Genomic DNA, 26,247 nt, shown 5'->3' on the forward strand with positions numbered 1-26,247 from the left:
TCAGTTGTGATGTGTTTATCTTTTTAAGAAAGATCCTTGGTAAAAATTATATATCCATTTGTCTAATACATATTAGCATGCTAAGAACTTGATGTCAGGATTTCAAAAACTGCCTGACATTTTTAAGTGTATTGTTGTTAAAGTAGGTGTCTTGACTAAAATGATTTGTTTTGTACTTCATTTGGGCTTTAGTTTTTGTTTTTGTTTTTTGTGTCTTTTTAAAAATCTATTTGTTTCAAGGTACTTCAGATTCTAAACTACCAGGATTGCCAACACTTGTGAAATTTCAGAGCACTGGTTCTATGCAGTTTGAGTTTGCATTCATCTTTTTGCATAGGAGACTGTGTTCTAATTGAGAGTTAGATATAAATAAACTTTTCTTTTTAATCTACTAGGACAGTTCGTGTGGCAATGCAAGTACCTGTTGTAATGACATCATTGGGTCAGAAAATTTCAACTGTGGCCGTTCAGTCAGTCAACGCAGGTGCACCGTTAATCACCAGCACTAGTCCACCGACAGCAACCTCTCCAAAGGTAGTCATTCAGACAATCCCTACTGTGATGCCAGCCTCTACTGAGAATGGAGACAAGATCACCATGCAGCCTGCCAAAATCATCACCATCCCAGCTACACAGCTTGCACAGTGTCAACTACAGACAAAGTCAAATCTGACTGGGTCAGGAAGCATTAACATTGTTGGAACCCCACTTGCTGTCAGAGCACTTACCCCTGTTTCAATAGCCCATGGTACACCTGTAATGAGACTATCAGTGCCTACTCAACAGGCATCTGGCCAGACTCCTCCTCGAGTTATCAGTGCAGTAATAAAAGGGCCAGAGGTTAAATCAGAAGCAGTGGCAAAAAAGCAAGACCATGATGTGAAAACTTTGCAGCTGGTAGAAGAAAAACCAGCAGATGGAAATAAGACAGTGACCCACGTAGTGGTTGTCAGTGCGCCTTCAGCCATTGCCCTTCCTGTAACTATGAAAACAGAAGGTCTAGTGACATGTGAGAAATGAAATAGCAGCTGTACCATGGACTTAGACTGTTAATGGTAGTACTGATGATAAACATTTGCAAAGGAAGTCATCAAGAGAAGTCCAAGGAAGACTTTAAAGCATTTGTATTGCATATAAGAAAACAATCAGACTTACTGGAAATATATTACCTATCCCATGTTTCAGTGGGAGATGAGCTACATGTTGAGATGCTGACAGAAAACTGCCTCTTACAGTAGGAAACAACTGAACCCATCAATGAGAAAAAGGATTGAAAGGGACCAAGCAGCTCACTACAATATCAAGTTACACTAAGACTTGGAACACTAACTTTCTGTAAGAGGTTATATAGTTTTCAGTGGGGAGGGGTTGGGATGGGTGATCTCATTGTTACATATAGCAATTTTTGATGCATTTTATATGCATACCAGCAATTATTACTGTGTTCGCACAGTACTCACTTAACTGGTGCTATGTGAAGACTCTGCTAATATAGGTATTTTAGAATGTGAATTGAAGAATGGATCCAAAAGCTTCAGAAAGAGGATAGCAAAAAAAGATCTAGTGCGAATTTTTTTTTATATATATATATCATATAGCTTAAGCTGATTTAAAACAAAGGCCTTAGACTAATTTTCGGTTTTCTTTCTTGAAATAAGCTAATGGCTTGTTTGTGTAAAGCTTTTTTATTAAAAGAAAAATTTTAAAAATCTTGTACCTAGCACAGTATTGTTATAGAATTTACATGTAACATTTTATATGGTAGTTTAAGTCTGTCAGTTTCTTAATTGTGGACAAATTAACAGTTGGCCTTGGCCTTTTGCTGTAACATGCCTGTGTCACTCACTTAGCCCTGGCATCTGTGCAGACATATCAGTTTCAGTTCTACGGTCACTTGGAAGTTCAGGCTCAGCATGAATTTTTGTCAGGTAGCTCTAATACCTGGAGCTAGCTAGCTTATCTCTCTCTCTCTCTCTCTCTCTCTCTCTCTCTCTTCCATCCTCCTTTCCTCTCCCCTCTTCCTTCTCTCTCTTTCCTTTCCTTTCTTTTCCTTCCTTCTTTTATTTTATTTTTTTAGTTGAAGTTTTAAGAGGGAAAGTACCAGTGTTCAGATTTGAACTATAATAGTTTGTATATTCAACATTTGAAGTATATTCTATTTTGTTGTACTCTTGTTTCAAAGTGTATTCAAGTAGGTTTTCTGAAATATAGAAATGAAATTTATCTTGTGCTTTGGTCTCTGGTGATATTTTTAACAATATTCAAAAGCCAGCATAGAGATGTTTTGTAGCTAAGAAGTAATAGCAGTCCCGTTTCTCCTTCCTGTTTTGTGAAGAAATTCTACTTCTGTTTCATTCCATTGTATTAATATTTGGCAGATATCTGCATGTCACCAATTCCTTTTCCACCGTCATCACAAACTATAATGTTCTACCTACAATAATGAATTTAGTATTATAGTTGGCTGTACCTAAAGAACTTTTTTCAAATTAGACCATTTGTTTCTCAGTCAGACCTTTTGAGGGTAAGAAGAATAAATAATGTTTTAGTATTTTTACAGATTAGCAAATTGAAGTACCAGCAGGATTACATGAATTACCGAATTTCACACAAAACTGGGTCCTACCAGTTTGCATCTTAATGCTTTTTCTACAATAGAGAAAAGTTGTCTGCTTTTTAGGAATTTACACGTTATACTAAATATTTTTTGGCCTTTGTGCACTTGTGAATTTGGTCAGAATTTTATGAAACAGCTTCCTTTCTAATCTTTCATCTTCTCATAAACATAACTGATGGTAGTTTTTAATAAAACCTCACAGAAAAACTCATTTGGGTCCTACTCCACTTGGGAGTTATTCAACAAATTCTACCTCCTTTTTTAAAGATTTATTTATTTACTTGAGAGGCAGAGTTACAGAGAGGTCTTCCATCCTTTGGTTTACTCCCCAAGTTTACCTGGAGCTGGGCCTATCCGAAGCCAGGAACTTCTTCTGGGTCTCCCACACAGGTGCAGGGGCCCAAGCACTTGGGCCATCTTCTGCTTTCCTAGGCCATCACCAGGGCGTAGGATTGGAAGTGGAGCAGCTGGGATTTGAACCTTCGCTCATATGGGGTGCCAGCGCCTCATGCAGATGCATCTCCTTTTTTTTTTTTTTCTTTTTAAATTTTTATTTGACAGGTAGAACAGGTAGAGTTACAGACAGAGAGAAAGATCTTCCTTCAGCTGGTTCACCCCCCAAATGGCTGCCACGGCTGGCGCGCTGCACCAATCCGAAGCCAGGAGCCAGGTGCTTCTCCCTGGTCTCCCATGTGGGTGCAGGGGCCCAAGCACTTGGGCCATTCTCCACTGCCCTCCCGGGCCACAGCAGAGAGCTGGCCTGGAAGAGGAGCAGCCAGGACTAGAACTGGCGCCCATATGGGATGCCGGTGCCGCTGGTGGAGGATTAACCAAGTGAGACACAGTGCCGGCCCCTAGATGCATCTCCTTTTAAAACATATTCTAAGTATTTTAGCTTTCAAAACTTAACTGTATTATTGTATTCTTTTTTGTTCATTCATGGCTTCCATAATACTCTCCTAGGGCAAAGATTCTATTTTACACTATATCTGTAACTGCCGAAGTGCTGAGCATATAACACTCGGCTCAGACATGATTTTGGCAGCATTTGTTAATCTAAACCACATCCTACAGAGGACAGCAAAAGGCAGTTCTAACTAGGTTTAGCCAGGCCTGCCTAGTTTACCTCTGTATTTAGAAATTTTATGTCTCTTTCAAAATAAATTTATCTGAAGTCTAGGTTTGGAAGCATACATGTAGACAGTATACAAGGATACTTTTAAAAAATTCATAGAAGGGCTGGCGCTGTGGCGTAGTGGGTAAAACCACCACCTGCAATACCAGCCTCCCATCTGGGGGCCAGTTCGAGACCTGGCTGCTCCACTTCTGATCCAGCTCTTGCCATTGCAGCCAACTGGGGAGTGAACCAGTGGATGGAAGACCTCTCTGCCTCTCCTCTCTGTGTAACTCTACCTTTCAAATAAATAAATAAATCTTAAAAAAAAAAAAAAGTTCATGGAAGGGGCTGGCTCTGTGCCACAACAGGTTAAAGCCCTGGCCTGTGATACCGGCATCCCATATAGGCACCAGTTCAAATCTCAGCTGCTCCTCTTCCAATCCAGCTCCCTGCTAATGATCCTGGGAAAGCAGAGGCTGGACTTGGGCCCCTGCATACTCGTGGGAGACCCGGAAGAAACTCCGGGCTCCTGGCTTCAAATCAGCTCAGCTCCAGTTATTTTGGCCATTTGGGGAGTGAACCAGTGAATGGAAGACCTTTCTCTGTCTCTCTGTCTCTCTGTAAGTCTGTGTTTCAAGTAAATAAAATAAATCTCTAAAATAAAAAAAGGTTCATGAAAAACGAAATGAAAAGCTCATTTGGGTGCAAAAAGAATTTTTAAAAAGATTTACTTATTTATTTATTTGAAAGGCAATGTTAGAGGGAGACACAGAGGTCTTCCATCCAGTGGTTCACTCCCCAGGTACTCCCAAATCTGGGCCAAGCCTACAAAGAGCTGGGAACTCAATCTGGACCTCCCATGTGGGTGGCAGGACCCAAGTACTGGATCCATCACCTGCTGCCTTGTAGGGTGTGCATTAGCAGAAAGCTGAAATCAGAAGTGGAGCTGGGGCTTAATCCAGGCATTCTGATACTGGATGTGGGCATTCTAAGCAGTGTGCTAACTCCTGCACCAACCACCCCTTATTAGTGTCTGCTTATTGAAATGATCATTGGTTTAGGTTTTTTAATCTCAGCTCTTCAAGATTTACTTGAAAGGCAGAGTGACAGATCTCAAGAGCACACTTCCATCCGCTGGTTCACTCCCGATATGGCTGCAGTAGATGGAGCTGGGCCAGTCTGAAGCCAGGAGCCAGGAACTCCATCCAAGTCTCCCATGTGGGAAGCAGGGCCCAAACACCTGTGTGGCCATTATATGCTGCTTTTCCAGGCACATTAGCAGGGAGCTGAATTGAAAGTGGAGCAGCTGGGACTCAGACTGGCACTGTGGATTTGTCAGTATCACGGGTGTTTTCTTGACCTGCTGTGCCACAATGCTGGTCCTCGTTATACCTCATTAAATTAGTAAGTGTGGTCATGAGCTGTGAATTCCCTCCATTTCTGGATCTCTTACTACCAGAGGTCCTACTTACTCGTGTCCAGCCTTACCTCCCTGGTCTCCTTGTCCCAACATTTAATGACCTCTCTCTGTCTCTGCTTTTCCTTCAGCTAGTAGCCTTCAGTGTGAATTTTGGCTTTCAAACATCTCATTGAAGTCTCCAGTACCTCAATTGTCAAACCACATAGACACCATTTTTCATGTTACCTTGTTTCTCAGGCTATGTCTGAAAACGTGTTTGATTTTCGATGACACTACACTGGTTTACTTCCTGTGTAACTGACTCTTATTTTGCTTCCATTCGACTTTTCAAGAAAGGGTCTGTCTATAGAAAGAGGCTCTTTTCCTCCGAGTTACAAGGAGTTAAATGAGTTAATTAATGTTAAGGATTTATAAGCTGACACATAGTGAACACTATTGAATGTTATTTCACTTTAATTTTTTTTTTAAGATTTATTTATTTATTTGAAAGGCAGAATTACAGAGAGTCAGAGAAAGAGAGAGGTCTTCCACCCGCTGGTTCACTACCCAGATGGCTGCAATGGCCAGAGCTGTGCTGATCCAAAGCCAGGAGCTAGGAGCTTCTCCTGGGTATCCCATGCAGGTGCAGGGGCCCAGGTACTTGGGCCATCTTCTGCTGCTTTCCCAGGCCATAGCAGAGAGCTGAATCAGAAGAGGAGCAGCATCCATATGGGATGCTGGCACTGCAGGCGGCGGCTTTACCCACTATGCCACAGTGCTGGCTCCTCCACTAGTTTTTATTACCAGTTCCAAAGGTCTAGCTTAGATGGTTTTATCTGATTGCAAACTGGCTATTTCTTCCTGAATGTGCAATTTAACACTTTTTCTTCAAACGGTTCATTCTGGCCCAGTAAATGATATTGCAGGCACCTTTCTAGTAACTTGCCAACTCTCTGTGATGGTACCTGGGAAAGCAGTAGAAGATGGCCCAAATCATTGGGCCCCTGTACCCATGTGGGAGACCTAGAAGAAGCTTCTGGCTCCTGGCTTTGGATTGGCTCAGCTCCGGCTGTTACAGCCATTTGGGGAGTGAACCAGCGACGGAAGAGCTCTGTATCTCTCTGTCTCTGTCTGTGTAACTTTGTCCTTAAAAAAACAATTGTCTTTAAAAAAACAATTAAAAAACACACACTTAAAAACTATCACAGCTTCCAAAGTGAAAATAACACAAGTAAAACAGTTGTTCCATTCAAAATATTAAAAAATAAAAGTGGGCTGGCACCACGGCTCACTAGGCTAATCCTCTGCCTGCGGCGCCGGCACCCTGGGTTCTAGTCCTGGTCAGGGCGCCGGATTCTGTCCCAGCTGCCCCTCTTCCAGGCCAGCTCTCTGCTGTAGCCCGGGAGTGCAGTGGAGGATGGCCCAAGTACTTGGGCCCTGTACCCCATGGGAGACCGGGATAGGCATCTGGCTCCTGCCATCAGATCAGCGTAGTGCGCCAGCTGCGGCGGCCATTGGAGGGTGAACGAACGGCAAAGGAAGATCTTTGTCTCTCTCACTGTCCACTCTGCCTGTCAAAAAATAAATAAATAAGAGTGAGCTATAAGTAGACTGCAAAACAGAGTTGTGTTTTCCCAGCATATCATTTGCTTCCATTCCATAGTAAAAGCATACTATGAGAAAATTTTGTCTGGATTGGGCATTGTTATCCCAATATGGGGCATTGTTAGCCCCATTTTGGGGTAGCTGGAATTTGAGTCCCACCTCTGCTTCTGATCCAGCTTCTTGCTAATGTGCCTGGGAGGCAACAAGTGATGGCTCAAGTGTGTGAGTCCCTGTTACTCAGGTGGGAGACCAGGATGGAGTTCCATGCCTCTCACCCAGCCTGGTCCAGGCCTGGCTGCTGTGGGCATTTGGGGGAATGAACCAGCAGTTGGTTGTCTTTTCTAACGTAAGTGATAACTATCACTGTCCAAAAGGGCAAAATGCGATCTAATCCAACTGCAAACTCTGAGTTGTAGGACATTAGTTGGGTCACTGCCACCCACATGGGAGACCAAAACTGAATTAGAGTTCAGCTATAAACTGGTTTTCAGGTTCTTGGCAGCCAAACAGTGCAGATTCATATTTACATAGTTGAATTTTACCAGGTTGTTGGAAGCAGCAAAAACTTGAGCATTCTGCCAGGAGAAGTTGCTTTGTCTACATACCTGATGTTACGTGAATTTCTTCCAAAGAAATTCAGGGAGCAAGGACCTATGCTGTGGCTTTTGTCATGGAAAGGCAGGTATTTCTACCTCACAAACCAAAACAGGACTGACAATTGCTCATGAAACTGAAGAACCTATTCACTAATTTACAGCCTCACCTCTGCCTCAACAAGGAATAATTGCCAGTGCTGAGGGATAACTAATTTCTTGCCATTGTATCAGTGCCTCCCCTGTTTTGGGCTTATTTTTCTATTAACACTTGGTTCTGCCCTTTGAAATGGAAGGGCTATTAACATGAATTAGCACCCCAGGTTCTAGTCCCTCTTGGGACACCGGATTCTGTCCTGGTTGCTCCTCTTCCAGTCCAGCTCTCTGTTGTGGCCCGGGAGTGCTGTGGAGGATGGCCCAGGTCCTTGGGCCCTGCACCTGCACCCGCATGAGACCTGGCTCCTGGCTTTGGATCGGCGTGGTGCGCCGGCTGCAGTGTGCTGGCCGTACTGTCTAACTCTGCCTGTCAAAAAAAAAAGTATAGGGTCATTCCCTTGTTTGGAATTTTAAACACTTAATGACTACAGTAGTATTTTATAGACATCTCACATCTCAGGAGGGCAAGTATGATGACAGGCTCTGGGTGAGAAAGCAGAAGCCCAGAGAGCGTGCCTCTTTCAGGGTCAGTCTCAGCTCAGTGCTCTTGGAAATGTTGCCACTTCCTTCTTCCCTAGTTTTATTTATTTTTAAGATTTATTTATTTATTTGAAAGGCAGAGTTACACAGAGAAGGAGAGGCAGAGAGAAGAGAGAGAGAGAGGTCTTCTATCTGCTGGTTCACTCCCCAGATGGCCACAACAGCAGAGCTGTGCCAATCCAAAGCCAGGAGCTTCCTCCGGGTCTCCCACATGAGTGCAAGGGCCCAAGGACTTGGGCCATCTTCTGATTTCCTAGGCCATAGCAGAGAGCTGGATCAGAAGTGGAGCAGCCGGCACTCGAACCAGCGGCCATATGGGATGCTGGCACTGTAGACACTGGCCCCCTTCCCCAGTTTTTATAGGCCCAAGTCCAGGACTATCCCATTTTGGTGTTTCACTGTGGATAAAAAGGCTGCCTATGCAACTTTTTAAAGTTTTATTTATTTGAAAGGCAGAATTGGAGAGAGGGAGAGACAGATCTTCCATCCACTGGTTCACTCTGGGCCAGGTTGAAACCAGGAGCCAGTAGCTTCTCTGGGTCTCCCATGTGGTTGGGCTATCTTTCACTGCTTTTCTAGACCATTAGCAAGGAGCTGGATAAGAAGTGGAGAAGCTGAAACATGAACCAGCATCCATATGGGATGCCATTGTTGCAGGTGGTGGCTTAACCTGCTATATCACAACATGAGCCATGTGCCATATTTTTATACATCCCTTTAAAAAATTAATCAGTGCTCTTTATGTAAGCACATTCACTTTTGGGATTTTTTTCTCTAAAATTGAAATTATCCATGTTTTAATTTTACCTTTTTAGAATTTGAGTCTTACAAATTGTTCAAGTCTGAGGCACATTATCTAATTATATGCAGCATTCCCTTCAGTGTTAACAAATCTTGGATGTCTTAGAAAATGGCTAAGAAACAGAATGTTTGCATCTATTTCTTCCTTTAGTTTTAAACACGACTAGCATGGCTGCTCTTACTGCTTCATTTTATATAAGCTACCATTGAAGTATGCAAACAATATCAGATGTTCTAGGCAAAATTAGACTTTACTGCGTCAGCATAATGGAAATCCACTATATCAACCACTGTTTCGTGCTTCTCGTGTGATAAACTGTAATTGCCCTACAAAAATTACTTACATGGTTTGACAGTTTTTCATGTAACAAATCTCTTGCCCCCCCCACATCACCTGTCTCCTGTGTGTCCTCACTCAGAGCCAAGGGAATGTAGGAAAGAAGCAGACATTTTGGAGTTGAGACAGACCCAGATTTGAATCTTTGCTCAGATACCATTAGTTGTCATTTTGTTCAAATTATTTGACACTGTGAACTCCTAAAATCTCTTTAAGAGTAGTTTTAAGATTCTAGATGGAGGCATTGGTGCTGTGGCATAGTGGGCTAAGCCTCTGCCTGTGGTGCCAGTATTCCAAATGGGCACCAGTTCGAGTTCCGGCTGTTCTTCCAATCCAGCTCTCTGCTATGGCCTGGGAAAGCAGTAGAAGATGGCCCAAGTGCTTGGGCTTCCTGCATCCATGGGGGGAACCTGAAGAAGCTCCTGGCTCTTGGCTATGGATCAGTTAGCTTGGGCCATTGTGGCCATTGGGGGTGGAAACCAATGGATGGAAGACCTTTCTGTCTCTCCCTCTCTCTTGTCTGTAACCCTCTCAAATAAATAAAGTCTTAAAAACAAATTCTGTGTGGTGCAGCAGGTTAGGCTACCACCTGTGCTGCCAACATTCCATATGGAATACTGGTTCAAGTACTGGCCACTCCACTTAAGGTTCAGCTCCCTACTGATGCACTTGGGAAAGCAGTGCAAGGTGGCCCAAGTGCTTGGGCTCCTGTCACCCACGTGGGAGACATGGATGAAGTCCCAGGCTCCTGGCTTCACCCCAGCCCAGCCCTGGTCATTGTGACCATTTGGGGATTGTATGTAAAACTCATAGGGCCAAAGGTTAAGGAACTCAAAACCTAGTTTCTTCCTAGGTATATACCATAAAGCTTTTTAGATAAATTGAGGCAGTCATTGCTAACATTGTATAGAATGGAATCTACTGAAATGTAGTATGAAGGAAACAAAAATCCATGCCACTCTCAAATCTGCACAATTCACCTTCTCTAAAATTACTTTATAAGGACAAAATATTGTATGTGATGTAAAAAGAAAAGCAGAACAACTTAGGGTTGGGATAAGAGAAACCTTTGCATGGAACAGTTTGAAACTGTACTTAACCTTTAGAACAAATTTGTCATTTACCATTATGCCTTCAGATGAGACGGTCCAAAAGGCAACACAGCAAGATGTAGATAGTTGTAAAATGTGTTACACAGAACGCTCACTTAATTACCTTTAAGTGAAGGCCCCATCGCTGAAGCAAGTGTTCAGCCTCCTGTCGTGGTCATTCCAAAGGCTAACTCATAAGGAGTTTTACACATTGTAGTCACATGATGCTGTCTCCAGGAGCCTCTGTGCCCATTGGTAACACCCAACCTGCCTGTATCCCTACCCTCGGCCTCCGCACCCTGTTCAATCATAGATTGGTGGACAACACCAGGAATTCAAACACTGCTGGGCTTTCATTCTCAGCCAGACTTGCTGAAGGCTGGCACTTTGGGAAGGTAAGCTCAACATTGAATGCTTACACTAACACATGTTCTGATCGGTGATTATGGTCACGCCAAGATCTGAACCAAGCTTGTGTGCATGCGGTATACGATGTTAGAGTCCAGTCCCAGTACTTGCATGAAGCGTCTACAGGAACTCGACCTCAGTGCTGAAGCTACCGTATAAACACGCAATTCCAAATCCATCAAAGAAGGGTCTAGGGTCAGTGGCTACTGTGGGTCACCACGTAACATAAAGGTCCTGTCTATCCCAGGTTCTTACAGACTAAAAAGACTAGATATTAAACACTAGCTTTAAAAGACCATTTATTAAACATTTGCAACTCATACATTAAAATATTTAGAGAGGCTTCGCCTGTTATTTTTACCACTTTCATTTCTGACAGAATATCTTTCTACTTTTCCACATTCTGCTTTCTAGATGTTTTGAACCAGTAATCTTGGGCAGTTTCAATGACAGCCCATTAACAGACTTTCTAGAAAGTTTCCCATCTGAACAGAAGGGCCCACTGACTCTTAGCCACTGCAACATAACAGCTGCTAAATAACCTACGTGGAAAACGTTCCAGTACAAAGGACGGGGAGGAGCACTAAAATGTATACCAGTATTATTCCAGTAGAAATGCATACATACATAACAGTGATTAAACAACAAAAATTAATTGATTAAAATAATTGGGGACTAATTGGAAATATCTTCCAGAAACACAATAATGGGGAACATGGAGGCAGAGCAAGGATTAGTTAATGAAGAATGCATCAAGACCTGATACACTTAAATAACAAAGACTTGCAGGCCACATGGTGCCTTTGTACACATATTATTACGGCCTGTGTTTTGCGTGGTTCTAAAATGTTCATGATGCTAATTCATTTACTTAATTCTACATGAAGATATAAAAAAATAAATATTGCCATGCATGTCTTGCTGACATATTAAAAACCCACAAATAAATAACCTGAAACGCTGTCTAGAGAAATTACTCCTACATACTTGTTACTGACGGAGGAGTTTTTACAGCATCCTCGAACTGGAAATGAGCCTAATTTAATGCCCTTACATGATCAAGTTGTAATGCTGAGGGAAAGGAAAGAATACAAGCCAGAACTGGAGTGCAAACAGCTTTATCTGCTGTAGGCTTTAATGGAAAGGGTTTGTGAACTAACTTCCCAAGGGCATGCTGGCAACATGGAAAGTGAAGCGTTAGAAACTAGGAATCCTTCCTCAGGCAACTTCGTATCCTATTTCAGTTTCCTGAAACATCCCTGGTTAAGACCTGTGATCACACAGATGCAGGCAGGCCTTTTTATAAAAGTGCATCGGATTCCTCGTTAAAGCTGAAGTCACACACCAGCGACAGGTGGTCTGAGGGGTAATTGAAGGACGGTAGCCGGTTGGGTCCAATCTGTTCTTCGGTGAGTAGATCCAGCGCAGACCTCACGCTGAGCGCGTGCTTAGAGTACCAGATGTAGTCCAGCGTGTGCCGGCACTCCCCCGAGGTTCGGATCTTCCACGTGGTGTAGGGCGGCTCCGACTGCCCGTCGGCGCTCAGCAGCTTGTAGGCGCTGTTCAGGTTGAGGCTGGAGGAAGCAAAGTGTTTGTAGACCTCTTCTGTTGGCTCCGCATTGAAGTCCCCGCAAACAATAAGAGGAATCTTGGCTCCTTGCGTGATGTTCTGCAGGTTCTGGAGGAGGTCACAGCCCTGCGCTGACCGAAACCGCTCCCAGCCGGTGCGTGCTTTTAAGTGGGTGACGGCGATGCAGAACTGCCGACCCGATTTCTTGCACTCGAGGGTCTGTGCGATGGCCACCTGATTGGTTTTCAGGGTCATAGCCGTCAGCCTAATATTGGCGCTGTTGACGAGCTTGAATCGATTTTGGAGAAAAAACAAGGCACAGCCATCTGGGCCATTGTTGTGCTCTACATCTAGACAGGGTGACCAGGGCTTGGGGAAAAATGTGCCTTGATAGCCCAGTCTACTGAGGAGTGGCTGGAAAGTGTCGAAGTAGTGGTCCACCTCTTGGAGGCACAATATATCAGGCTGGTAGGCTAGGATTTCTTCTAGGATGAGACACTTCCTTTCTTCCCACTTGAGGGCCTCCAGGGGACACTGGACAAAGTTGTCTTTGCCTTCGCCAAGAGCTGAAAAGAAAAAGGCAGTCAGCTTCTACAGAATGTGCCCAGGAGTCGCCTCGGCTCTGCTGGGCCCAACCCCAGCCCCTCTGCGTGCTTCCTCGGTGTAGCTGCCTCCAGGCACCCGCTTACCTGCTCGGTGCTGCATGAACACACCTAAACTATGCAAAGGAACTGCCCACCACGTGGAGGGAGCTAGCAATTGATTTTTTCTTTTGCATAACAACACATAGGATCTTTGGTTGGACCTTCAGTTAGGAAAAGAGTGTTCTTTGCAGTCCCGGGGAGTTAACTGTGTCAAGTCACACAAATTCAGGTATATAAACCTGTGAGTTTGAACACTGATGCTAATAAAGCCACGTGAACGGAAGTTAGCACACACTATTCAGAATTAATGCGGGCTGCCTTTCCTACTTATGCATGAAAACCTGGAAAAATAAAAATCAAAGACTGCTAAGTCAGAAGTATTCCTCCTGTGAGGCCTGTTGCTTTTTATTAAATGCTATAGAACATTGACTGACACCATGTTTTTTTAATTTAAAAGTCACAGGAAAGGAGTCCTTTCTATTCTACAGAGAATTGAAGCTGCATCTTTTTGGTCTCAAGTTATGAAGATGAGTATGGTTGAGAGTCTCGCCACAAGTATACGTAGAAGCACTCCCCAATCCCCCTGTCCCACAACTGCCATTCCCTACAGAAAGTTCTCTGCTACCCATTCAGTTCCTCTCTGCAAACGCTATCTCAGTGCTATGGACGTGGAGCCTGGAGGAACACAAAGTCGGAAGCTATTCCATTAAATTCCTTAAGAAGTCAAACTGGACATTTGGATGTGCTGAAGACAGACTTTCATTGTTCTTGGGTAGCCTATAAGCATGGAAGGTAAGGAATAAATCTTTTAAAAAATATATTCGAGGCCGGCTCTGTGGCTCAACAGGCTAATCCTCCGCCTGCAGCGCCGGCACACCGGGTTCTAGTCCCGGTCGGGGCGCCGGATTCTGTCCCAGTTGCCCCTCTTCCAGGCCAGCTCTCTGCTATGGCCCGGGAAGGCAGTGGAGGATGGCCCAAGTGCTTGGGCCCTGCACCCCATGGGAGACCAGGAGAAGCACCTGGCTCCTGGCTTCGGATCAGCGCGGTGCGCCGGCTGCGGTGGCCATTGGAGGGTGAACCAACGGCAAAGAAAGACCTTTGTCTCTGTCTCTCTCTCACTGTCCACTCTGCCTGCCTGTAAATAAATAAATAAATAAATAAATAAATAAATATAATCGAGAGGCAAGGGACAGAGAGCTCTCATTCAATTATTTCATTCAAATGGCTGTGATGTCCCCTCCCAATGGGGTCAAATCTGGGAGCCAGAAACTCATTCCATGTGGGTGGCAAGCATCCAATCACCTGAGCCCCACAGGGTCTACCTTACAGGGAGCTGGAGCCAGACTGGAGCCAGGAATTGACCCCAGGCTCTCCGCAGCTGCCCCATCCTTCTACAGCTCCACCTGCCCGTACCTCTTCCCCACATTAAAGATGTCACGTGCGGAAGCAAAAAGGAACGCAGAGCAAAGGTGACTGCTCAGAAGCATCAGGCCTACCTTGGGCAAGGATGTTCCACTGCATGACCCTGATGGGCGGGTGGCTACTGGGGCAGTCTGCCCTCAGGTCCACAAAGTCCCTCTGGAACCGGGGAGGGCGGGTGTGCAGGACGGCCCTGCATTCCTCAAGAAGCTCTTTGGGGTCGATGGGCTCCAGATGTTCAGGGTCAGGTGACACCAAATACTCTGCGTGCTGAGAGGCAACGCTGCTGTTTAGCGTCTTGGCGAGAGCGCTGTAGAGTCTGCTCGTCCCGTTTCCCATGGAACACGCTACAGGGGAGGAAAGCACAACCGCACAGTCAGCTCCACTTCCCGACTTTGTCACCCAGCCCAGTGAGATACAGCGTCGGCTATAAGAAAACCACCACGCGTTGCGTTTAGGGCAGTGTTGCCACGTTCAAATATAAGGACGTTTCTACAGAGGGTGGGGGAAGAAGAGGAGTTCCTGAGCCTCTCGCTGTTGAAATACTACCGATAAAATCAGCCTCTGCTCACCTACATCTTGTCTTTTTAAATTTATAAGCCCAATCTTACAACACAAGGCTTAACAACATCACACAGTACTTTTTCTATAGAATTCAATGGCAAACCTGAAGCCGAGCTTGTAGACAATCAAATGTTACAAAACCCCCGTGACTCCTGGGCAGAGTTCAGGCAATACAGCAGGCTGCTGCCCGGGTCACAGCATCTGAACAGAGCCCTCCGTTACAGAAAACGAGGGCCAGATTAGGTTTACGTCCCACTTCTCTGATGTTAAGGTAAGTCCAGCCTTGGGCTTTCTGTGGGGCTCAGTGAACAGCGTTGAGCAGTAGCATCTGTATTGTTTGTTGTATTTTTTAAAACTCAGAAAAGGCACTAGGGGAAAGGGGGGAGGAAGGGATAGATGAGTTAATTGATTAGAAAGAATTTTTTATTGTTGCTCAGCTAACTGCCACCCAGAACACCCTCTGTTCCTGATTTTTCTGTATTTCCTGGTTGGGGGGAGGATCTTGGAAAGAGCAAGTGAGGAAAGGGCAGGAAGCACCCGTCACGCAGTATTCATGAGCATTTGCTAGTGTTTGGCTTTTTCTCCTAAGTAGACGACAATTCATTGAGGAGAATACAGGGCCATCTTCAATCCAGGAGCATGAGAGAAGCTGTAATTGTCAGTTCAGCTCAAAGTGCTGATTGCTCTTTTAGAGGTCCACCATTTTTTTCTCATTATATAACTCGGGGGAAAGTTTACCTTGGAGGAGCACCAACTCTGTGCCTAATCAATCTTGAGGCCCCTGCCATAACCAGATCCTTGTACTTTCTTAAAAGACACAAGTTTTCTTTTTTTCTTTCCTTCCCACCCTGCCCCCCCCCCCCCCACACACCTGTTCCCAAACTGTTTGAATTCAGTGCTTCAAATCCATTTTGGTTGATCTGCTCACTTATCTGAGCACATGAGTCCAAGGATTGTTTCTCTCAGGCTGGAAGAACCATTTTCAGAGTCCTTCCTTGTACTTCTTAGTTATACGTCCTCGAGTTCAGTGTGCAAGTGTGGCTCCAGGTAAGCATAGCAGTGTTCCTTGGGATTGCGATCACTAAATTGTGTGCCGAGGTGTCCCCATGGTACCACAGCAAACTCAGGGGACTATGGTGTAATTAAAATCAGAAATAAATTTTGACATCTGTCAGGCTGCAGGCAAACTCCTAGGGTAATTAGTAGCGAGTGTTCTTGCTATAATTCTGACTATGTCCATTCAGATCTTGTAGGAAACATGAACTGATGCAAAACCAATGCCAGAGTATGTAAAAGCAATGTGGCCCAGGACAAGCCCTCTATACTACAGTGCCTGGGAAGCTGATTAGGGCTGCAGAATGAGCAGGACAGTAGGATGCACAGATGGTTCTGGAAGATTTCCATTCATCCACCCTCCTTCCAATTCACTCAGGGCCTCCTGTATGCCAGGCTCTGTCCTCACTGTGCACCCCGCCGTTTCCTCACCACCACCACCCCCCCCTTTTTTTTAAAAAGATCTATCTATCTGAAAGGCAGAGTTAAAGAGAAAGTGAGAGACGGGGTAGGGTGGGGTGGGGTGGGGGAAAGGAGATGGATCTTCCATCCTTAATCACCTTTGTGATTTCTTCTCTTGGGTAGTGGGACCATCACTTGCAAAATTCTAATCTTCTTAGTCTAATCTAATCCCACAATCCTCAGGACAGTCTCACTGCAGTAGCCTACTGAGTCTTAAATTCTTTTTTAAGGATTTATTTTATTTGAACTGGCGCTTATAAGGGATGCTGGCATTGCAATCCACTGTGTTACAACGCTAGCCCCTAATTTGCTATTCTTATTCCCTATTCTGAGTTTTGGGAAAGGCACCTTATACCAATAAAATATGTGCTCTTTTTCTTTTACCTCAAAATGTTAACGACTGTTTGGGGAAAGATTATTATAGAGAATAAGAAGAGTTGAGTGCTAATTATTCAGAATAGGCTAGGGTATGATATGGGTAAAACAACGTGAGTGGATAAGAGTAACCAGAAAAAGACTTCAAAGAAACAGGATTTGGCTATGTGGCAGAAATTGGCGACAGCACCACTTACTTGGTTCATTCTAGGTAGCAGCCACCTCATCCCTGCCTTGCTCTTTCAAATACAAACCATCCCTCACTCTTCTTTTTTCAAATGTTTGAGCACCCACTGCATACCAGGCACGAATTGTGTTAGGTTTCCTTACTACAACAAAACACATGAGGCAGCGGCTAACTTTTTATATAGACAAAAAGTTTATTTAGCTCACAGTTTGGGGGGTTCCAGTCCAAGAGTGTGTGGCTGCACTGGTGGTTGGGGTCTGCTGAGGGCAGAAAGTAGCCACGGCCAAGCAAGCGTGGGGAGGGATCACATCACATGGTGAGCATGCCCAGCCCCAGTTCTGAGAACAACCCTCCTGGGAGAATTCCTGTCTCCAGGAGTGCCCAGGTGAGCTCCGTGAAAAGTGCTATGGACAAAAATCCATGAGAGAAGCAAGAATAGTAGTGGGTAGGGAGTAGCTATTTCATGTGATGCTCAAGGAGCCCTCACCGTGGAGGTGGCACTGTGGTGTAGTGGGTAAAGCATCCCTTATTAGCACTGGTTCCAGTCCTGGCTCTTCCACTTCCGATCCAGCTTTCTGCTAATGGGCCTGGGAAGATGGCCCATTAGCCATTGGGAGATGGCCCAAGTGCTTGGGCCCCTGCACCCATGTGGGAGACCTGGAAGAAACTCCTGGCTTCAGATCAGCCCAGCTCTGGCCGTTGTGGCCATTTTGGGAATGAACCAGCAGATGGAAGATCTGTCTCTCCCTCTGTGTAACTTTTTCAAATAAATAAATAAATGTATCTTAAAAAAAAAGTCCCCCCAAAAGATGCGAAAGATGAAATTGAAGGGGCCAGCATTGTGGCGCATGGGTTAAGCAATTGCTTGTGATGTCAGCATCCTGTATCGGAGATACATGGAGTTCTAGCTGCTCTACTTCCAATCCAGCCTCCTGCTAATGCACAGGGGAAGGTAGCAGATGACGGCCCAAGTGCTTGAGTTCCTGCCATCCTTGTGGGAGACTCAGTGGCTCCTGGCTTTAGCCTGGCCCAGCCCTAGCTGTTGTGTCCATCTGCGGAGTGAACTAGCATGTGGAAAATCTCTCCTCTGTTTTTCTATCTCTCTTTCTGCTTTTCAAATAAATAATCTTTTTTTTTTTTAACGGATGGAATTAGAGCAGAAATCTGGAAATGGTATGGAAATAAGCTTTATAGTAGTCCAATGAGAGAGCATTCCAGGCAGAGGGAACAGCAAGTGCAAGACCCCGAGGAGGGAACACACATGCCAAGCAAGGGGATGAAGCTGGCCTGAACAGGGTGAACAGAAGAAGACGGGGTCAGAAGGTACCAGCTCATACAGGACCCTGTGGGCCATTCTAAAGGTTTTGGCCTTTATCCAGGATAGAAGCAATTGGAGGATTATAAGTGAAAATCTGATTTACATTTTAAATCTCTCTCTGGCTGATATATTAAAAATATTCTACACTGGGGCCGGCGCTGTGGCGCAGTGAGTTAATACCTTGGCCTGAAGCGCCAGCATCCCACATGGGCGCCAGTTCCAGTCCTGGCTTCTCCACTTCCGATCCAGCTCTCTGCTATGGCCTGGGAAAGCAGTCGAAAATGGCCCAAGTCCTTAGGCCCCTGCACCCACGTGGGAGACCTGGAAGAAGCTCTTGGCTTCTGGCTTCGGATTGGCACAGCTCTGGCCATTGCAGCCAACTGGGGAGGGAACCATCGGATGGAAGACCTCTCTCTCTCTCTCTCTCTCTGGGGAGGGAACCATTGGATGGAAGACCTCTCTCTCTCTCTCTCTCTCTAACTCTGCCTTTCAAATAAATAAACAAATCTTTTTAAAAAATTCTATACTACAGGGAAGTAAGGGCAGACATAAGGAAACCCATCAGAGAGCAATTACAATAATTTAAGCAAAAGATGGGGGTGGCATGACCTAGGATGGAAGCAGGGAAACTGGCTGGATTATGAGCAGTCTGAGGGGTTGAGATCGCCAGGTTTTGTTGATGACTTAGAAGACTTGATTGGGTCGCAGGGACTGGGAGTTCTGCAGGTAGACAGGACTGACACTCAGGAGAGGTGTGAGCTGGACATGTTAGTGCACAGGGGAGACCGCAGTTGAGTTTAGAGAGAAGCAAAGTTGAAACACTGCGCTCCAGGACAGACAGGGGCAGGGGTGGTGGGAATCTGTGAAAGCCACATGGAGCAGCATGGCCCGGTAAGCAGAGGAGAAAAATGAGGAGAATGCGATCCTTTGAGAACAATAAAAGTGTTTCAGTCACGTGGGGACATCTCCTGCATCACAGGCTACAAAAGTGCAAGGAAAATGAGGACTGACAAAGGATCTGGATTTAGCAATGTGGGAAACTGGCTTTCTGATTTTTGGTGAAGTTGTGAGAAGAGTATGTAGAGGAAATTTTACCCAAAAGGCAGAGAAACTGAATAGTGCTAAGAGAATTGTAAAAATTTTATGTGTTTATTTCTTACTGTATTTGAAGGCGGAGAGACAGATCTCCCACCCTTTGGCTCGTTCCCTGAATCCCTTCAACAGACAGGGCTGGGCCAGGCTGAAGCCAGGAGCCCAGCATTCCATCCTAGTCTCCCATGGGGGTGGCAGGGACTCAAGTACTTGAGCCATCTGCCGCCTCCCAGGGTGCACTTAGGAAGCTGGAGTGAAAGAGGAGCTGGGACTCAAACCAGGAACTTGATATAGAATGCAGGCGGTCCTAGATGGTTTCTTAACCTCTGGGACAAATGCCTGCCACAGAATTTTATTTTTTAAGGTTGGGCTCATTCATAGCATGCGTGTGTATGAATGAGGGGTGACAGGGCAGAGAGAGAACACTACAGGAGAGCCGAGACTTCTGGGTTCTGGTAGGATGGCACGAGGAAGCCAGGTTCTCTCTCTACAAAACTATGAAAAGCAGTCCCTTTGGTGTTCTGGATTACTGACCACAAGTCCTACAACGATCGGAGAGGCATTTACTGGTGCGAGGCACTGCCTCTGGGTCAGCACAGTGCTGGCCACTGACTTTCTGGCCCAGGCCTGCTCCTGTCTCCCCCACTCTAGCTTGGAGGATCTAGTTCAACCAGGCTGGAAAGCTACTGACTTATTGTGTTACGATCTTCCTACAAGCAAAGTCCGGGCCCCGGTAGCTTCAATGTGTGAATTCTAGCAAATATTTAAATCAGAAATTGCACCAAGTCTTCACAAACTTCCATTTACTGCCTCCCACGTACAGTCACTCTGGAAGACAGTTTGGCAGTGTTCTATGAATTAAAAACTTACCACTCAGCCCAGAACTCACACAACTAGGAACTTCGGTAAATAGACTGAAAACTTACATCCACGGGGAAATACCCACGCAAATGTTTACAGCACATTTATTTACGACTGCCAAACGCTGGGAGCGACTGGGATGCCCTTCAATATGCAAACGGATCGACAGCTGTGCTACACCCATAAAGTGAAATACTATCCAGAGATTTAAAAAAACAAAACAAGCCGTTGACTCATGCTGCAGGGATGAGAGTTAAAGCATTTGGTAAGTGAAAGAAGCCAGATCCTAAAAGTTACATATTGTGTGATTCCAAAATTCACGACATCCTGGAAGAGGCACGACTGCAGGGAAGGAAAACAGTGGTTGCTGGGGCTGGGGAGGGAGCTGTTTCTACAAATCAGATGCACAGTGGAACTTTAGGGGACAGGATGGTTCTGCCCACACCACTCAAGAAGTCACTGATTTACCTGGAAATGGGTACTGAGGGGCCAGGGTCACCATGGAGAATGCTGGTAAACATGCCTCTGACCTGAGGATCACAGCCACTCTCCCAAGCAGGAGTCATGGCTGCACCTGCCCCATAAGATGTGACGAGTGGCACTCTGCCTCTGTGCCGTTTCTCTCTAGAACCCATGACTGCACGCTAACCAAGACAAGAACGCTGGGCAACCCTAGCTGAGAGACAGTCTGCATAATACCTGACCAGCATTCCTTAAAACTAGCAAAGTCTCAGAAAACAAGGAACGATTCAAAGACCATCAGAGAAGCCACAAAAATGCAGTGTGGTGTCCCGAGGCCAATAGCAGGACTTTACTGGAAAAGCTAGAGATCTGAGGGGAGTCTGCAGTTACCAGTGATGTGTCTGTGTTGGCTTCTCCTATTTGACAAACGTTACTTCAGTACTGTAAGACGTCAACATGAGAAATGGGGATTTGGCACGACGGTGGAGACACTGTTGGGATGACCCCACCTCACATCTGAATGCCTCGGGTCAAGTCCTGCTCTTCTCTCCATTCCAGCTCCCTGCTGAGGCACACCAGGATTCAGTTCCACCCAGGCTCCTGGCTTTAGCCTGGTTCACACACACAGCTGTGGCAGTCATCTGGGGAGTGAACCAGCAGACAGGGGGGTCTCTATCACTAACTCTCTCCGCCTTTCAAATCAGTAAGATAAATAAGTTTTTAAATTTTTTAAGGGGCTTGCACTGTGGTGCAGTGAGTTTAGCCACCACTTGTGATGCTGGCATCCCACATCAGAGTGCTTGTTTAAGTCTTGGCTGCTCCACTTCCAAACCAGCTCCCTGATGTGCCTGAGAAGGCAGTGGTATGTGGCCTGAGTACTTGGGTCCCTGTTACCCATGTGGGAGACTCAGATGAAGCTCCTGGCCCAGCCCTGGCTCTTGCAGCCATTTGGGGAGTGAACCAGTGGATGGAATGTCACACTTTTTCTGTCACTCTGCCTTTCAAAATTAAATCTTTGTTTTGTTTTTCGAAATAAAGAAATCTTTAAAAAAAAAAAAAAAGCAAGCTCATTCATATTCTTTCATGCATAAATAAGTCCTATGAACTCCACCCAGGATGAAAACAATGTTTCAGAATCAACATGTGAATCACATATTTAAAAAAATCATTTATTTATTTGAAAGGCAGAGCCACAGACAGAGAGAGGTCTTCCATACACTGGTTCATTCCCCAAACACCCGCTACAACCGGAGCTGGGCAGATCTGAAGCCAGGAGCCGGGAGTCTCTCCCAGGTCTCCCACACAAGTGCAGGAGTCCAAGGACTTGGGCCATCTTCCACTGGTTTCCCAGGCAATAAGCAGAGAGCTGGATCGGAAGAGGAGCAGCTGGGACATGAACCAGCGCCCATGTGGTATGCTTGCACTGCAGGTGAAGGCTTAGCCTACTAAGCCGCAGAGCAGGTCCCTGATGAACACATCTTAATTCTATTATGTGGAATACAGACTGTTAAATTTACTAGTTCTGGCAGGTAGATAGGTAGTACTGCTTTTATTGACTTTTTTTTTGAATGAAAAAAGTATACTTTGGGTGGACATTTGACACAGAGGTTAAGATGCCACTTTTGGCCGGCGCCACAGCTCAATAGGCTAATCCTCCGCCTACGGCTCCGGCACCCCAGGTTCTAGTCCCGGTCGGGGCGCCGGATTCTGTCCCAGTTGCCCCTCTTCCAGGCCAGCTCTCTGCTGTGGCCAGGGAGTGCAGTGGAGGATGGCCCAAGTGCTTGGGCCCTGCACCCCATGGGAGACCAGGAGAAGCACCTGGCTCCTGGCTTCGGATCAGCGCGGTGCGCTGGTGAACCAATGATAAAGGAAGACCTTTCTCTCTCTATCCACTCTGCCTGTCAAAAAAAAAAAAAAAAGCTACTTTGCTGTTTTTCTTTAAGATGTATTTATTTGAAAGGCAGAGCTACAGAGGGAGAGATATCTTCAATCCAATACTGGTTTACTCCCCAAATGGCCACAACGACCAGGGCTGTGCCAGGCTGACGGCAAGAGGCTCAAACTCCATCTAGGTAAGTAGTGTTATTACTTGCAATCAATGTCTCTAACCACATTCATCTAGAGCAGCACCTGCCCCTCACCCTTTATAGTCTAAGAAAGAGGTGCTTTCTCTTCTCACGACAGTGCACCTGGAATCATCACAGACCAATGAATCTCAGGTGGGGGCTGCTAGGTTTCACCATGGTTGGGGGGGAGGGCTTCCAAAGCCTTCCTACCTGCCTGTCAATCCTACTGTTCTGACCAAATTCTACAGGCGTGTGGGTTGGCTTTGGGGTTATTCAAAGCTCCCCAGACACAGCTGAGAACCATGAAGATCCTTAATCTAGAAATAGGCAAAGGGCCGGCGCTGTGGCTTAACAGGCTAATCCTCCTGCCTCTGGCACTGGCACACTGGGTTCTAGTCCCGGTTGGGGCGCCGGATTCTATCCCGGTTGCCCTTCTTCCAGGCCAGCTCTCTGCTATGGCCCGGGAGTGCAGTGGAGGATGGCCCAAGTGCTTGGGCCCTGCACCCGCATGGGAGACCAGGAGAAGCACCTGGCTCCTGGCTTCAGATCAGCACGATGCGCCGGCCGCGGCAGCCATTGGAGGGTGAACCAACGGCAAAAAGGAAGACCTTTCTCTCTGTCTCTCTCTCTCACTATCCACTCTGCCTGTCAAAAAAAAAAAAAAAAAAAAAAAAAAAAGAAAGAAAAAAAGAAAGAAATAGGCAAAGACTTCAGAAGGTAAGTAGGTAAGTCTGCCCTTTCTCCCCACTTATCTGCACCCAGAAGAGAAGATCTCTAAACTACCAGAGCTGATCAAGATGTTTCCCACCTGCTGTGCCATTAGCTAATTATTTAGTTAACACTAACATATAACTGAATTTTTCCCGTGCTACATATATTTTATGTCTTTACCTGTCTAGGGTTAGCATGAGGATCAAAATAAAGACATGAATCTAAAGTAACATTATATCTAAGCAATTTTTAGTTGGATTTTCTCTTTGGGAGAGGGGGTAGCTCCAGGAGGTCTTCATGACTTGTCTAATAATTCCCCAGAAGATATAGCACTTCTGAGGCAAGAATATTGAATTTAAAAATGTAATATTTGGGCCAGTGCTGTGGTATAGTAGGCTAGGTCTCTGCCTGCAGCACCAGCATCCCATATGGGCACCGGTTTGTGTGCCAGCTGCTCCTCTGATCCAGCTTTCTGCTTATGTCCTGAGAAAGCAGTGTGAGACGGCCGAAGTGTTTGGGTACCTGTACCCGCGTGGGAGACCTGGAGGAATGCCCCGGGAATGAACCACAGCCGGAGGGGCAGCAGTTCTCCAAGCAGCTCAGACCCTTGTGGAGGCACATATGGTCAACACTACTTTCGTAATAGACGCTGATTACCAATGTCTTCTTCATGTGTGACAAAACGAAAACTGTACTTAAAGTACTGCTCCGTATCAAAATAAGACATCTCAAAGCAAAGCAGCTGTGTGAGTGCCTGAGTCCCAGAGGGAACTCGCCGCTTCCAACACTGAAATCATGGCTGATCAGATACTGTCAGCAGCAGACATGTTCACTAACATGCACGCACAGGCCTGTCACCTGCCTTTGTGCCAATGATAAAACTTTCAAGTGAAACTTTGGAAAATTTTACCTGCTCTTAGGAGCTTGACAAGTTCCTAATGACTATTTTGACAAGATTGGTGATTACATTAACTAATGTGGGTTTTTTGGGTGTTGTATAGCATTTGGAAAATCTGTGTTTACTCAATCAGTGTTTCCAAATGATCAGCATAACAGCATATAAAAGGATTCCTTCAATGTTTCAAAGAGCACAGCAAATGTCAACATAATAGAAAATGAAAATCTTGTTGATGGGGTAGATTCCAAGTCGAAACTAACTAGTAACAAACACAAAGACCATCCACAACTACCTAAGAAAGTGGTTAAAATACTCCTCTTTTTTCCCAACTATGTATCTACGAGAGACTGGATTTTCTTTAAGCAAAACACATCACAACCAACTGAATGGAGCAGAAAAGAGAATCCAGCTGTCAACTATTAAGCTAGACTTTAGGAGAGTTCTAAAAATAAAACAATGCCACTATTTACAATTTTTTTTTGTTTTGGAAAATAGTTATTTTTCCATAGGAAATGTTATTCATATTAACATGTAATGAGTTTGGTACTTCATTGTATGAATTGATAGACATTTTTAAAACATCTCAAATTTTACTTTCTAGCATGATATGTATCAATGTGTGATAAATATATTACACACAGAAAGAAAATTCCTTGGGGATCTCAGTATTTAAGACTGTGAAGTGAAAAATGAAAACATGAAAAAAAAAAAAAAAGAATGTAATAATGTGAAGAAACCCAGAGAATGAAAGGTGAGAAAGTTTATTCTAGAATGATTGTCTTTTAAGGATGGAATCCTGCCCTGAAGGACACAGGGCAATCCCCTGGAAAGGAAACAAGAACTTTATTGTTTAATATAGAAAAGATGAAATACTTAATGAAGAGATTGAAAGCAGATATGTTTTGTCTTCCAGCATTCCTTGCTCTTTTTAAAAATATTTATTTGAAAGGCAGAGAGACAGAGACACAGACACAGAGAGAGATCGATTGCCATCCACTGATTTATTCCCCAAATGCCAGTAACAGCCAGGCTGGAACAAGCCAAAGCCAGGAGCCAGGAACTCAATCTGGTTGTCCCAAAACAAAACGATGCCAACTATTTACAATTTTTTTTTTCTTTTGCAATTGTATTGCCTCCCAGAGCACACGTTAGGAGGAAGCTGGAATTGGAAGCAGCGCCAGGACTTGAACCTGGGCACTGTTACTGGATGTGGGTGTCCCAAGTGGGGTCTTATCCACTGTGCTACATGCACACCAGCTCTGACTTTTCCTGACTGACTGGGTGTAGGATCACAAGAGCTGCTCCCAAGTCTGATACGGCTGTCTCCACACTCCTCACTCCAGAGAGGAAAACTCTTACTGGATAAGTAAGGGATTATATTCCCTTACTTCTGTCATATTTCTAATGTCCAGCTGAGATTTTCTCTACTTCAAAAAAATTCTTCTCATAAAGTCATGTTACCCCATCAAATCAGAAGGCATTTGGGGAAGTCTCCCAATGCATCTCTCCCTGTCTTCAGTTTTTCTTTTCCTACATCTACTCCAAATAACATGATCTTACTCAGTTGTTTTTCGAGACCATATTTTCCCAAACTGCCTAACACATCACATACGGACATCTGTAGTTCAAAGGCAAGTTCAAAATCACAGGTTAGGAAATTAATGACTAAAATTAAATACTGTAAGAACTTCACATAGGTGAGTGCTTCAAAAAGGTTATGGAAAACAGAATTCTTTTTTAAACGTATCTTTATTTATTTATTTTTGACAGGCAGAGTAGATAGTGAGAAAGAGAGACAGTGAGAAAGGTCTTCCTTGTTGCCGTTGGTTCACCCTCCAATGGCCGCTGCGGCCGGCGCATCTCGCTGATCCGAAGCCAGGAGCCAGGTGCTTCTCCTGGTC

General features: G+C 45.0%; 2 protein-coding genes across 13 annotated transcripts in view; one reads left to right on the plus strand and one right to left on the minus strand.

The window, feature by feature from the left end:
• The window catches only part of ELF2 (E74 like ETS transcription factor 2), a 113,996-nt gene extending 112,285 nt beyond the window's left edge, over nt 1-1,711 (plus strand). For all 12 annotated transcript variants that reach the window (XM_062199600.1, XM_062199599.1, XM_062199596.1 and 9 more), the window contains one exon: nt 396-1,711. In XM_062199600.1, the coding sequence (XP_062055584.1) occupies nt 396-1,020 (625 nt within the window). In that variant the 3' untranslated portion in view covers nt 1,021-1,711. The remainder of the gene's footprint in view (nt 1-395) is intronic.
• A 9,235-nt stretch (nt 1,712-10,946) lies between these two features.
• NOCT (nocturnin) overlaps nt 10,947-26,247 on the minus strand; it is a 30,439-nt gene continuing 15,138 nt past the window's right edge. The window contains exons 2-3 of the mRNA XM_062199608.1: nt 14,375-14,644; nt 10,947-12,800 (exon numbers count right to left, since the gene is read on the minus strand). Coding sequence (XP_062055592.1) covers nt 11,965-12,800; nt 14,375-14,644 — 1,106 coding nt within the window. The 3' untranslated portion in view covers nt 10,947-11,964. The remainder of the gene's footprint in view (nt 12,801-14,374; nt 14,645-26,247) is intronic.

Source organism: Lepus europaeus, chromosome 8, assembly GCF_033115175.1.
Source record: "Lepus europaeus isolate LE1 chromosome 8, mLepTim1.pri, whole genome shotgun sequence".
NCBI lineage: Eukaryota > Metazoa > Chordata > Mammalia > Lagomorpha > Leporidae > Lepus > Lepus europaeus.